At 45.3% G+C, this 15,202-nt stretch overlaps 1 protein-coding gene across 2 annotated transcripts; it reads right to left on the bottom strand.

Annotated features, from left to right (window-relative positions):
- Window positions 1–739: 739 nt before the first annotated feature.
- XPA (XPA, DNA damage recognition and repair factor) lies at window positions 740–7,887 on the bottom strand. Of its 2 annotated transcripts, XM_054055143.1 has the most exons (6): window positions 7,607–7,887; window positions 7,059–7,199; window positions 4,947–5,052; window positions 3,129–3,294; window positions 2,389–2,506; window positions 740–969 (listed from the first exon to the last, which is right to left on the bottom strand). In XM_054055143.1, exons 1-6 carry the CDS (start codon window positions 7,770–7,772, stop codon window positions 821–823), a joined length of 846 nt encoding a protein of 281 aa, XP_053911118.1. In that variant the 5' UTR covers window positions 7,773–7,887; the 3' UTR covers window positions 740–820. The 2 variants fall into 2 exon arrangements, with proteins under 2 accessions (XP_053911118.1, XP_053911120.1); XM_054055145.1 differs by lacking the exon at window positions 7,607–7,887 and having other exon boundaries at window positions 4,947–5,958; window positions 7,059–7,198.
- Window positions 7,888–15,202: the final 7,315 nt, after the last annotated feature.

Raw genomic sequence — 15,202 nt, 5'->3', positions numbered from 1 at the left:
TAAGAACCGGAGGTTTGAAATTCGAGAAATTTGAATTTGAAAGTAAATCCACCCCTTACTGAAAGCAAACATCATTCGGATGCAGGGAGATCTATCTACCTTGGAATGCTACTTCCCCCTCCCCCAACACGAAGATCTACCTTGGAATGCTGCTTCCCCCTCCCCCAGCTCGGAGAGATCTACCCTGGAATGCCACCTCCCCCCCTCCCACAAAGAGAAATTTGTAAATGAAAGGGTCAAGCTGTTTTGCAGCAATCACCTTGGTCCCCGGTCCAAAGCTTGGGAACAAAGCAGCAGAGTATATACTTAAGGGCTCTTCCCTGTGAAAGGACCTCCCCAGGAGCACGCGGTTTTCCTTTTGAAGAGAGAATTCTCCTTAGATGGAGTCGAACCTCCAAATCGAAGCAGGAAGAGAGCCTGTCTTGTGACAGGGCCTCCAGCCACCAGAGGAGGTGGTTTATCAGCCAGTTGCCCTCTGCTTGCCTCCGACAACAGTAACTGGAAACCAGACCACAGTTAAGTAAGGACAAAATATGGAGCCTTCCTTCTTTCAGGGAAGTAGACGACTATGAAGTACATTGATACCAGCGTGTGTTTGGGCCTACAAGGTATCCATTTATCAAACTGTTAAAAAATTGTTTTATTATACTCTAAGATTTAGCTTAAAAGCCAAAGCTTATTGTTCTGTACGCGTTCATGCAACAGAGGGACATCACTCTTCACAAAATTTGGCAAAAGCTTGTTCATAACGAGCATTTATTTGACATTAATACAAAATACCATTAGAAAGATAATTAAATTAGAAGAAAAAATACTACCACTACATCTTCTCATAAGTTAATTCATGGCCACATACAGTACATGTCTTTTTATATGTATCTTCATCAATGTTTTCTTCTGGTCCATAGTCGTGTTCATGGATACTAGCTCCTCTCTTCCACAAGCTACTCCTCACAGCCCGGCGGAGCTCTGATGAGAAATACAAAGAAATTTTTAATTTTAATAAAACTTAAATAATGGTTTATAAAACTGAAGCTAATGACCTTTCTGAGGACTACAGATTATAATCTGCTTCCTGCCTGTCTTCTGTAAGTTTAGGGTGAGAATCTGGTATTGCAAGAGCAAGCTTTGACTTGCCTTGCCATCGCCACCTTGTTTGCATAATTTAAAGGATAAGAATTACACAGAGATGAGAACTCACAGGAGAAGATTTTCCGTCTGGACTAAGTATGTGTTGCCCACAGTCTTTTTTTTACATGAAACCATTCAAAGGTATCCAACAGTGGTAGGTGGAATGCAGAGGAAAAGTTTTTATACAACACCTCATTGTTTTACGCTACCAAGAAAGAGTACTTCTCATTCTGGTCACAGTAAAGCCTCCCAAATGACTTGGCATTCTCCATGCTTTACACCCAATAACGTGAGTTGCCTCTGCAGCAGCCGCAGTGAAATCGGCGGGTTTGCCAGAGAGCACAAGCTGGCAGCTCAGACCAAGATGTTACTGCAAGTGGGTGGCAAACACACCAAGCAGCAAAGCATAGTCACGTTCTGAGCCAAGCCATTCAGGCTACAAACTCTGTCATGCTAAGGCCTGTGCTTGCACTGAACTTTGGCATCCTGACTGCAGCCTTGCTGCCAGTCCTTCCGTGCGCTGAACACCAATGGTCAGGATAGGGCTTATTTGCTCCGTCTCACATCCTGCCTCCTCCAGACAATACCAGAACCGCCAGCTTCAGCTTCCTGCCTCTGTGAATGCCGACCCTAAGCAAAGCATGGACACTATGGGCAGCACAGACATCTTGGTAAACCACAGCTCTTGCAAAGAAACAAACATGGCGTTTTTTAAAAATTACTAGCATGTACAGGCTTGAAGTATTTTTCAGAAGTTCTACCCACCAAGTACCCTCCTAAATGCTACCTGGGAGTACTGTGAACACTAGAAAAAGGCATTTTCTACCTTCATTTACAATTACACGGCCTGAAGGTGTAGTATGACAGAATTTTAACCTACTGCCACAAAAATCCATGTTCTGTGCCAGCCAGGATAAGTAGCAGAAACAATCCATGGCACACTCTGGGTCATACCAAAAAAAATGTTAAAAAAAACCATAATGAACCATTGTGATCAATTTCTGTTACTTTCATCACAGCCATAGGACAAGAGGGTGATTCAGGCTGTAAGGGACCTCAGATCTCCAGTCCAACCCTCTGCCCAGAATAGTCAGCTATGAGGTCAGATCGGACTGCTCTGGACTTATCCACACAGCTCCTGAAAACCTCCATTTTGCCATACTGAAGACTCTAAATACTTCAAACTGATGCAGAAACAAATTCAAACAGAATTGTATTGTACTTCAGGTACCTTAGTATGTAAATTTAACCCCTTACCTTTAACTTTCTTATCAAACTTCTTCTGCTTCATCTTTTCTCTGTTGCTAAGGCGGAGCTCCCTTGCTTCTTGCAATGATTCTTCGCTACCCCAGACTTCAAGAGAACGCTTGATTACCTGCAGCATGGACATAAATGTGTTTCTTTTTCCCCTGAAATAATAAAAATTAAATATTCGAACTCATAAACTTAATTAGTTCCCTACACATACAAAAAAACCAACCCAATTTGTCTCTACCTCCCATCTGTCTCTTTACTCTTGACCCACACGTGCAGCATTTCTTCCACAGCAAGAAGCAATATTGATTTCTAGCATCAGCTAAATCTAACATGCTCAGGAAGTCAACCCCAGCTCAAATTTTGTGTATAATCCATGACAGCAGCGGCATTCCTATAAAAGTAGCAAGCAAGAAAGTTACAAGAGCCCTGGAAAATCTGCTTGCCCTTCCTGCTGCCTCTGGGGGCAGAGCTAGGAACATAAGGACACAACTACTCTGCCCCTTGTATTTCAGAGCAGCACTGAAAGGCCATGCACTTCATGACCTGCAATTGTGCATGCAAACCACCGAAGGCTGTGGTCCATGATCATTATCTTCTACTATGCAGAAAATATACACAAGCTATGTACAATATACTCAGCTTTTGACAAAATCATTTAAAAATCAGAACCAAAGTGATACATTTTAGCTACCAAAGTTGTACAAAGCTTAAGAAGTCTAAAATACACTAAATTTCTATACCTGCAGTTTTAAATAAAGTTTCATGTCACCCCATCGTGAATTATGAGGGTTTTTCTTCACAATGAACCTGAGCACTGGTTCCCTCTTGTCTAAGTCATAGTCTTTAAGAAGATACTCTTCTTTTGCTTCTGTCCTTGTTATAAGCTTATGTTTATCTTCAGGATCTCTGAAAGATGTAAAACAATGATGAGAAAGCTACACCTTAAAACCATGTTATTAACATCTAAGTCCCCACGACTTCTAACATTCCTGAAATACAGGCAGCCCTCATCCTCCCAGTTTTTCTGTATGCAAATAACTTTGGATTCCAACTCCAGCTAAAGTCCAGGAGAGGTTTACCGAAATTAAGTTTAGAAATTCTCCCATTTGAGCAAATATAGGCTGAGAAGCCTGTTTTTCTAGAAGGGCTTTTCTTCTGTTCTTTTACAAGAGGGAGTAACTGAAACTTAAAAGCAGTATGAATAATTTCAGGTGTTCACCTATCCCAGATGCAATTCAAGAGGACAAAGTACAAGCCTAACACATGGTCAAGAGAGAAAGAATGTGTAAGGTGAGACAAGTCAGATCACCTGAGAATATACAAAACTCCGTATGTTTCTAGATCCCGGAAACAGATTAGAAACAGACAGAGCACTTGTTTCTAAATGCCAGACATTAGGCAGAAGAACCATAAAATAAATATTCTAAAAGATTGCAACTTTTGCTAGACAGATAATGAACAACTGCGTAATCACAGCAGTATTTACGAGTTAATGAAAAAAAAAACCAACCCTGCATTTACGCAATCCTGACTGAAGTATAACTTCAACTGTTAGAGCCAGAACAGTCTGCCAAACAGTAAGTGCTAGCAACGGTCATCAAAGAATTTACTGCTGTGAATGCAGCTTTACTACAATTCAAAGTTCACACTAAAAGCTAATGCATCAAGGAATCTCGAACCTTCAGAGCTATTTAGTCCGAAAGAAAAACACCCCCAAGGCGCTCAGCCCTCTCCCTTAACATCCTCTTCCCTCCCATGCTTCCCTTCCAGAGACAGCACTTTGTCTCCCATGACTGCGAACTGCCTACAGGGCGGGCACACCCCTGACCGCTCCCCGCTGTAAGCAGGGAGACTCCCAGAACAAACTCCCAGCTGCAACCTTCCCCTCCCTTCCCATTCACCCATTCATTCTGACACTCATGGCTGGCTGCCTCAGAGCTGGTTTGGTTATCTTGATGGCTTTTGGAGCATTTTCTGCTCGATAAGAGTGCAAACTGCCTTCTGCTCAAGGTCAGACTCCTGCTTACCCTGGAGTCCGCTGGTGCCCTCCTTTGGGGCTTCTGCCCTTTGGCTGCCACCCCCCGGCCTACCCTGCGGGCCAAAGTACTAACTTGACTCGGGTTAATTCACCGAGAGCAAATACTCTCCCAATTCCCACCCCCACCCTTGCCCTCCTGCCCCTCGTTCCCCTCCCCCCTCCAGCTCTCCTTCAGAAAGCAGATAATCGTGCTCCATTAGATTTTCCAATAGGTCGTCTGCAAATAGCCTTTAACTTTCAGGCTTACAAACACAGCAACGGCTCAAGACATCGTGTTTCTAGGACTTAATGTAAAAATCCAGTGATGACTCCTATCCTAGGGCAGGCTCATGAGACAAGGCAAGGCTGTTCTTCACCTCCGTAACAGAAAATGGAGGTTATCAGCCAACTTCCATATTTTAAGTAAGTGTCGAGTTACTGAAAAATAGCTCTTTGCTTATAGCATTTTTTGATTTAGCAAGACTATTTAAATCAATTTTTATGTAAAATAAAGCTTCCCTCTTCTGATTATTTGTAATACCTGCAATTATCACATGTTGCCCAATCAAAATGCTGCATAAGGTAGGAATCCATGAATTCTTTGCCACAGTCTCCACAGATGAGATAGTCAAATTCTAGTACGGGTGCTAAGGGAAAGAAATTTTTTTTTTTAAGGAACCACGATGTTAAAAACAAGCATCTGGAGTTGGTATTGCAAGCAACTTTACTAAAATTTACATGATAGTTCTTACAGTATTGGTTACAGGCTAGTTTCGCTCTATTCAAGTTTTCCAGAAAGATACAGAACAAACTAAAAACCATTATCGTCCAATCTCATCTCTGCTAGTCTATTTCGGTTCTTGCTAGAAGGTTCCTTGTATTCAGTATTGGATTTCAACATTCAAACACACACATTTGTTTCAACTTAGCCATTGTTACAAAAAAAAAAAAAAAATCTCTGCATTTTCTTATAAAGGGCTTCACATCCCCTCCTACACCTTCCTCCATTCTGGCTCTGCAACGCCATGTCCTGATTTACAGAGGACGTGCAGGCAGGAACGGGAGGAAGCAGAAGGGGATGCAGTTCGAAGACAGTGGCTAGAGCAGGAAGCAGTACAGGAGCTGTGCTGGCATCATAGTCCTCTCAGCTCTGCTCCGGTTTTTTTCCTAGCTCGGCCACGCCTGCCTCTCCCTAAACGAGCTCAACGAAGGCCTGGGGCGGTTGGCAAGGCTCTTGTCCGTTCTTTCTGGCAGTTATGGAGGTGGATGGCCAGAGAGCTGCTAGGAGTGGAATGGGGATGGAGCTCCACTACAATCCTCTCCCCAAGCCCTCTCAGCACTGCTCCAAGCCCAGACTCATGCCAGTGGCAGCCATGACTCCTGGCTGCATCCTCGCCGGGTAGATCACTTCCAGCGTCATCGCCATCTGCTTTACGTTTCGTGAGACACCAAGAAACACCGATTCCGATAAACGCAGCTACGAGGAATGTTTCTTTTAACAGCAACATTGTAGTTCTAGCAGGAAATTAACATTTTCTATACAGTTTCACAAGCTGAAAGATAAGTAATGCCGCAGAATATTAACAATACCTGAAATAGAAGATTAAAACTTGGCATGCAGCACCATCCACTTTTAATTTCGTTTGCATTTATAACAGATTCGAGCTAGCAAAGACGACATTTTATGCCGATTCAGTCCCACTAGCGACAGTAGGAGGCTCAGTACTTCACTTAGGCATGCTCTTACATCATATTTCATCATTTAAGGCAGTATTCCCGAATATAAAAGCATTTTATTAAGACAATGATAATATGCATTACACAGCAAAAATACCCCCGCGGTGCAAAGACATCCTGGATCTACACAATTTATTTTAAAACGTTAACCCCTGAAAAAAGCAGCAGGGCTTCTAGTTCTTTACCCTCTGAATGAAATCCGGTACCCATTTCTAACAAAGAGGCAGACTGCACCAATAGCCCCGCTGCCGATTCAGAGCAGAACAAAGCAAGACAAAGGCAATCCCTGAGAAGAAAGTGGATCTATTTTGGGATCCCTACTTCTCCATTTGCTTTTTCGGAGGGAGAATATCGCAAGACAAAATGTCGAAATCCTCCGCCGAACGATCGGCAACTTGGCGCCAGCACGTTTTGTAACGATAAAAGCCGGCATTGCAGCAGCGCTCTCATCCTGCTATAAACCTAATCGACCTCAAAATTCCCACAACCCACGAACCAGCGCGGATTTACAGTTATTTCAGCCTAAAAATTCAAATTCATAAAGAAATAGCGAAAATATAGTTTATCGGGAAAATGAAAAAAGAAAAAAATTTAAAAAACGAGCTATACCCAAGGGCACCGATCGTGTCCCAGTTCCAAGGCTTAAAATTCTTCGGTGTTAATTACCGCGTGCTCGCTCACCGCTCCAAGTGCTGGAAGGATCGACCGCGCCAGCCGCCGAGCACATGCAGAAAAGCCGCGTTGGGAGGAAGGAGGAAGGGGAAAAAAAAGGGAGGGGGAGGGGCAGGAGAGGGGGGAGGAAGAAAGGAAGAAAAAAAAAAAAAGCCCGGGAAAAGAGAAAAAAAAAAGGCGGCCGCCCCGCCCCCCTCCTCCCCCGGGTCCCTCCCGGTTTTTTTTTCTTTTTTTCTATTTTTACCGGGAGGATGCACGATGTTCTCGGCGGCGCCGGGCTTTTGCCGCTGTGGGTCGCCGCCACCGTCCTCCTCCTCCTCCTCGAGGAGGAAGCCCCCTCCGGTGTCCACGACCTTGGGGGGGGCAGCCCGCGCCCGCGCGCCGCCTGCGGAAACAAAACGGGAGGCGCCGCGTGAGCAGCGACAGCGACGCCGCCGCCACCACTAGGGGGCGCCCGGGCGCGATCGTCCCCGACTCCCCCCCCCCCCTTCCCCCTTCCCCCTTCCCCCCCGCGGCGCGAAGCCGCGCCGAGAGCGCGCGCGCGCACCACCACCCCCCCACGTGGGAGGAGGGGGGGGCGCCCTCGTGCGCGCCGCGGCTTCCCCCCCCCTTTCCCTTCCCTGCTCCCCCCCCATCCCCCCCTTCCCGCCATCCTCCTCCCCCCCTCGCCGCCTCATGCCCAATCGTGCCCCCCCACCCCCAAATCCTCGATAATATCCTTCCAAAAAGAGAAATAATAAAAAAAAAAGAATAAAAAGGCGCGGGGAGCCGCGTTCTCCGCCGCCATCCGACCTGCGGCGGGGTAGGGCCGGGCCGCCAGCCGCGCCTGCCGCAGTGTCAGCGCCCGCCGCCGGTTCCGCTCCATCCTCGCCATCGCCGCTGCGGAGAGAGGAGGCCGCTCGTCGTCTTCCTTCTCCTCGTCGTCCTTGTGTCTAGCTCCGTCGGGCGCGGCCGCCATGGCGGCGGTCGGAGGAGCGGAGCCCCGCGGACTCCCCCCGCTCCGGTCGGCGGCGACTCGCCCTTCCCTTCACCGCCCCGCGCCGCACTGCGCCTGCGCGCCCGCCGCGCGGGGGAGGGGGGCAGGGGCGAGGCTCCCCGCTCATACGCGCCGCCGCGCCCCCCCCCGCCCTCCCTGCCGAGCGCGGGGCACGACGGGAGGAGGGGGAGGGGGGCCGAGGAGGGGGGAGGGGGCGCCGGGTGGGGCGGGGGCTGCGGCCCGCGTGGCGACGGAGGGAGGGGGGAGGGGAGCGAAGAGGGGGGTGGGGGGCAGCGCGGTCCTCGCGGGGGGGGGGAAGGAGGGGGGGAAGGAAGGGGGGAGGGGGGGAGGCGATGACCCTGCGATTTCCGCGCTGCGCCGCTTCCAGCGCTTTCTGCGCCGACCTTCGGCGAGGAGAGCACGCCCCCCACCCCGTGCGGCAGGAATTCCGACACGGCGTCACCCGGCCCCGCGCCCCTTTTGTCCGGCCCGGCCGGCGGCACCGCGGCTGCGGCGTGGCGGCTGCGCCAGGAACGCGGCTGAGCCAGCGCCGGGGTGCGCTGGTGGTGGCTGTGCCAGGAACGCAGCTCTGCTGGGCTGGTAACACAGCTGAACCCGTTCTGCAGCTGTACTGGTACTGCTTGTGCCGGTACCACACCTTTACTAGCACCGTGGTTGTACTGGTTCTGTCGGTGCTCGTGCCACACCTTTACTAGCTCCATGGCCGTACTAGTTCTGTTGGTGCTAGTACCATAGCTCTGCTAGTGCCATAACTATGCTAGTAACATAGCTCTGCTAGTTCTGCAGCTGTACTGGTTCTCTTGTCTTTACGAGTACCATGACTGTGCTAGTACCACAGCTTTACTAGTACCGTGACTGTCCCAGGACCACAGCTCTACTAGTTCGGTGGCTATACTAGTTCTGTCTGCACCAGTACCACAGTTCTGCCAGTACCACAGCTGTACTGGTTCTGGGGCTGTGCTAGTAGCACAGCTTTACTGGTTCCATGGCTGCACTGGTTCTGTGTCTGCACTAGTTCTGTAGCTCTGCTAGTACCACAGCTTTACTAGTTCTGTGTCTGTACTGGTTCTCTTGTCTGCGCTAGTGCCACAGCTCTGCTTGTGCCATGATTGTGCGTGTACCACATCTTTGCTACTTCTGCAGCTGTACCAGTGCCACAGCTTTACTGGTTCTGTGGCTGTACTAGTTCTGTGGCTGTGCACAGCCGTGTGACCCAAACCACGCTCGGCCTGGGGACCGGGAAAGCTTTCTCTCCCAAATCCCCATCTCTATCTTTAATCCTTGCGCACGATGCATGCACGAGAGCAAGGGGAGCATAAATGGAGCCCGTCTCCATCCTTATTGATGAGAGACACGTAAATGGCTTTGTCATGCAAATGTGGCTCTAAGCCACTTTCGTATAAAGCCAGCTTAAAACTGAATAGCCAGCGATCCTTGCTGGTCCGTTATGCAGCGCTGGCCCTGCCCTTGAAGCAAGGGGAACGAAGACATTGTTACAGGCGCTTGCTCGCTGCCTCCATGCTGAACTGGTGTGACATTACAGCACAGGAAGAAGTCTTCCTCCCCCAGAGGGCTCTTTCCTCCATGAAACTATAAATTAATGCCCTGCCAACCCTTCCGTGCCACCCTCGGAACGTATTCCTATCGCCTCTCCGTCCCAGTCGTAACTACCCACCCTAATTACCTGCACAGGCTGGGTTTCTGCTGTGCCGAGAAACATTTTTATTTCTTTTTAGCCGGTCATCCGTGCTTGGTATTAACTTCCAACAGCAGCCAGCAGAGTGTGCTGTGAACGCTGAAAAAAAGAACATCCGGCTTCTGGGAATCTGTTTTTCTTTTCTTTCTTCTTTTTTTTTTTTTTTTTTAACATATATATATATATTTAAACACAGATTAAGACATTTTAAGTGGTTGAAATACTCACGTGAGTAGTAGGTAGTTCCTCCCGTCAATTAAAATACTTCTCTTGTCGCAGATCACAGAGCTGCTTCCTTAAAAATTAATAGCCGAGTCATACTCAACTCTCCCCTTTCAGCAAGATTGCTTTTCAGTCTTTGTGAAAAGTTGGACAAGTGCCACGATGAACATGGCGAAGTACCTTTTACAGTCTAAGAGAAGGGTCTATAACACAAGGTATTTAATAAATGAAAATATTCGCTGTGATCCTGGCCTACAGGAAGCAGCTGGTAAAATGGTGCAGTATGAGCACACATTTCCCTGACCTCATTAGTCACTCCTTCAGACTTCCTGATGGTGGACTTACAAAGAGGTTAATAAATAAGCTACAAGTAAGTAAAAGAAAAGTAGTTTGAAGAAAAACGTTTTCTAGATGAGTTGGAAATGTAATTCTGTGCTTGACAAGCAAACACACCTATGCTTGTATTCCTAATTTTATTCTGGTGTCACTCTTTTTTGTTCTGTAGAAGTAGAAATTTAGGGAAGAGTAAACTTTTCAGCTGCGCACAGGGACTGATGAATTGTTCTCTATCGTTCACAGAGCAAAACTGCGACAAGGTTTGGGGACATGTGTAAGGGTTTTAAGGGCAGAAGGGTATTGTTATTATGCAACTAAACTGGAATCAGGATCGAAAAGGAAATCAGAAGATATAAACAGAAGCAAATTCAGAGGCAAGGCATTCAAACAAATCTAGCTGTGGGCTGCAACTGTCTGTGCAATGCAGCTAGTGCGCTGTTAAGTACAACTGTTCTAGAAACATATACTAGAGGGTTTTTTCCATTTTCTCAGGATCAGTCTGACTGGGCAATCACCGCAAAATATTCTCCTCAGCTCTGCATCTGAACAGAATTAATCAAATACAGTGCTCCTAGTTTTCACAGTCACGAGAAGGTAGTGATGGTTATGGACTTGCAAGGGGTTACAAACTGTCCCATATGCACTCCTCTGGTCATGCAATAATACTCATGCTTAATATTAAATACACATGACTTAATGGGTGGGCATGAGTTAATAATCATAATGGTGTGTTCTAGATAGTTCTTCAGGTGAGTATGCCAAGCAATATTTGATATTACTTAGCTCCTGGCAGCCATGTCATAAAAAGTAGCTATCATTAATTGGCAAGCGCAGAGATGCATTTGTTTCATAGCCACAGAAAACTGCATCAGTGCATAGCTGAGTGCAGAGAGGCAGCTAAGCAGTGCTTGACAACTTGCCACTTCTGTGGAGAAAAAGGTGAGCAGCAAGATGAGAATGTTTGCTGACTATGCAAAACTGTTTTAAATTAGCAGGGGTGAGGGTCATCTGTAAAGAATTGTGGGTAAGTAGGTAGTAAAAAACCCAGATTAAATACAGGGTAGGTAAATGCAAGATGTTGTATGTGCAGAAACCTAGTTTTAACTTTGCATAAGTGATAATGATACCTGAATTGGCTGCTGCCACTCAAGAGTGAGATTTTGAGTATGTATGGTCTGCATCAACAGCAGCCTGGTGTCTGGAAAAGCGAGGCATGTTTTGAGGAAAGGGACAGAGCATGAATCAGGGAAGATATTTATGGCACTCAAGAAATCTTTGATGAGCTTGCATCATGAACACTGTGCCTGGTTGTGTTTCCTGCTTCTCGGAAAGGAGTTAGTGGAACTGGAAAAGGATAAAAAGAATGCTCAACTGTCTGGTTTCGTGTCCCTTGAGAGGAACAATTAAGTAGGCTCAGAGTTTTCACTTCCAAGAAATTACTTGGGGATATGCCTGAGGCCTATCACATCCTAAGTAACTTAAAGAGGGTGCATGGCTGTTGACTTTTTGTGTGCGAACCATTGGATTAGAGGTAGGGGAAGCCAGGCTCTAAACGGACAAGATGAGATGGTTCTTCACAAAATGACATGGGGTGTACAGTGCCTTTCTGAATGGCACACTGCATACAGGGTATTTCTCTAATGTGCAGGGGAGATTGGCTAAGTGTTCGGAAGAGGACTGTGTTGTGAGTTTGTGAGTGGACACTCCCTTAGGCTCAGGAAATCCAGAGCTGAAAGCAGTTGGAAGCTATAGGAGTGTTGTAGAGGAGGTATTGTATATTTAACTTGTTTTTCTTTTCCTTTGATGTTCGCCTATGGCCTGTGGTGGAAACAGGATGCTGGACTGAAAGGATTCTTCACCTGAGTCATTACACCTCATGCTCTCTATTCATGGAGAATCATGCTGTAACTAATACTTAAACACGTGAAGATGCATAATAGCGAGTAAGCCTGTGATGGGGTCTTTTGACCCATATTCTATATTCATCTACACCAGGTGGTTACTTACAGAGCAGCTGCTGTGGTATTTCCATTTTGCCTTGTGGTATACCTATTTCTCTGTCCAAAAAATCTTAATAGTAGTCTGTGTACACTTGCACTGCAGCTGCATACCTGCAACCAAGCCTTCTCTTTGTCCTTCCTCAGTAAAAATATGTATGTTCCATGGGAAACACATCTAATAAAACCTTATTTTTCTGTGAGTTTGTCTTTTGAATGGAGTAGCCATGGAGAAAAATCTCTTTACCACTCTTCATCCCTCTCCTTCTGTTTGACGGTTCAGGCAGTAGCATCAGTTTTGGCCCCATTTTAGTTCTGTAGCCAGCAACTGACCAGCAAATACACGCAGGCTGTTGGCTGCTGCCTCTTTGCGTGACTAAGGCACTGGATTTTGTCCAATGACTTCAAATGCTTTTATGGGAGAGAACAGTTCAATTGCATCTTTAGGAATGGAAGACAAAAAATACTATGCCCTTTGCGATTATATTTCCATCAAGTTTTTAGTTTGATACATGCATTTCCTACACTGCCTTAAATAAATAAATGGCAAAGTGTTGCTGGCTTCTTGGTGAAAAAGAAGCATCTGACTTATGAAAAATAAAGGCAACTTTTTAAAACCAGAGAGTGCACCTTCTTGGATTTGTGTGCGCTCTTTCTGGATTCAGCTCTGCTGTAGTTCATGGATCAGAGATACGCAGTGAATCATCTTGTTGGACAGAATGGGACATGCAGAGTAAATCAAGTTTGTCATCTCTCTGTGAGATTTTCTCATTTGGTCACCACCTATAGGAAGAGATTTTCATAGTAATGTGACCTGTCTTCACGCTCCATTTATCATCTCCCCATTGATGTATATAATCTTGGTGGAACAGATAGATAATGGAGGAAACACGTAAAGTGTTGAGTGCTTGAGCAACATCTCTGACAAGAACAGGTAAGCAAGAATTAAAGTGCAAATCTTTAAAGACAAAAATTGGCATTCTTCCCTGACGTGAGACCTTAATGCAAGTTTGTTATTATTTTCTCATTACAGGAGATGACAGAATGCGAAATTGCCATGTAAATCTCTTTCATTTGTTAGCATTGTACGTGACTTTTCTGTTTTACTGATTAATACTTTATTTAATATATTTGCTTTTAATATGTCAAAGCATGGTGAAAAAACGCTTTTTACTGTTTCGGAGATCATCACAAAGCTGACTGCACATACGTATTGATTGGCAATCAGAAAGAGAACTCCTCTTTCACAATTTTAACCAGGAAACACATCTTTCCCTTCCACGCACATAAAGAATGAGAAATTGTGGCAAAATAAGAAACATGTTCTGTAACTGTGGCTAAGCAGCCTTTAAGAGTTTGATACTTTGAGCAAAGAGTAACAACATTGTAGGAATGTAGGAAACTATGTATTTTTACTTTTTTTTTTTTTCCCAACTAAGGTGCTGCGAGGTTTTCTTTCCCCCACTAGTGGCCGGTGGAGGAGGTGCTGAGAAAATGGGTTTGAAGACCTGTCTCAACTGTCATGAAGTCGAACCCTCCAGATTTCAGTTTGTTGTTTGTTTGGGTTTTTTTTTTTTGTTTTCCAAATGTGTAACTACTGTCATCTGTATGGATATTCAATATCAGGTAAAAGGGATGTGTGTATCGGCAGTTTTTCTCCCCCTTTCAACATTCCTATTTGGCCAGTTGTTTTATCCATGCAAAACTCTTTCCCTCAGCAGCTTAGAAACATTAAGAAACTTTGCTTAGCACTTTAGTCACTTCTTCTTTCAATTAAGAGGATCTCAGGCACTTCTGAGACAGAAAATCAGTACTTCATCTATTACACTAATCTCTGAGACGTGAGATCTGCCTGCATTGATGTAGAAAGGCAGAGCATTCTGGGGAAAACTCTGAAACTCTGGTCTTCCTGAAATATTTAAGGAGATTCAGAATCTAAGTATTTTAAAAGAAATTCTTCATATTTCTGTTTTATGTAATTCAGTGTATTATACCTTCTATTTTTTTTTTAAGCCTTACCATAAAGACATTATTTTTACAATTGCTTCAGAGTCAGTCTGAAGAGTAGCAGGAACAGAAAACCACAAAACAGCTGACAAATTCCGCTGTAGCAAGAAAATCATGTCCCACTTGCCAGGATTTAAGCAAGATGTCTCTCTTCCAGTACCTGCAAATCTCTGCAAAATGTTTTGGTGCTGCTGCCCATAGGTTTGATCAGATCCCTCTCCAGAATTTGGTCTCCAATTGTTATTTGCAAAGTTGTGATGAGAAGTTCATCTCTTAGTGCTGGCCACACTTGCCTCCAGGCCTCCTCCGGGTGTGTGCCAGCAGGAACTGTGGCCAGTTCAGTGACTTTAAGCATGGAAGGAGGAGGATGTGGAATTGATCTTAATGACCAGACCATGCATTTTAGGTTCCCAACAACATACCTGTGAGAGAAATACAGAGCCAAGACATGGCTTAAGCCTCATAGGAATGCAGGACCACTGGGAGGTGCCTCTGAGGGACTATGGCATCCACAGTGTTTGAGTGTTGAACATAATCTGGATGTATTCTCTCAGCATGGCAAGAAAATAATTTCTAATCAGGGTCTTCACTTGCTGCCTGGATTCCTTCAGTTAGTTGATTTTCTTGTCTTAGTTTGGGGATTTTTATTTTTTTTTTTTTTTTCATTATGAGAAAGTTTGGGTTTACTTGGCCAGCAAAAGTACCAGTGACCATAGAAATTTAACATGCAACATTAATAGATTTTTCTCATGGAACAGGGAAGAATGAACTCCAAAGGTTTTAATAATCCTTATTTAATAGACACTATTCTCAAGTGAAGGGAAATTCCTAATACCTCTAGCTCCTTTCTTAGGAGCTAGATAGGGATATATACTACAGTTTTGGGATATACACTACATTCCTGTATTACTTCCTCTTCATGCAAATGTTCCTGGTTAATCCGTTCAAATCAAACTCTTGAACAGCAGCAGAAAGGTAAAGCCAGATCCTCCCATTTATTTTTGAGATTGGTGTGTTGTCTTTCAGAATCAGTTTTCTTTTGTTGTATAGGTATGCTGAGCTTTGCCTTTTGCTGGAACCCTTTTTTCTGAAGAGTGGGGTATGTCCAGTTATTGCCTAGAGCTAGGGAAATA

This window comes from Cuculus canorus, chromosome Z, assembly GCF_017976375.1.
Source record: "Cuculus canorus isolate bCucCan1 chromosome Z, bCucCan1.pri, whole genome shotgun sequence".
Taxonomy (NCBI): Eukaryota; Metazoa; Chordata; class Aves; order Cuculiformes; family Cuculidae; genus Cuculus; species Cuculus canorus.
The sequence above is the reverse complement of the archived record's forward strand: the minus strand, read 5'-3'. Positions and strand labels throughout refer to the sequence as shown.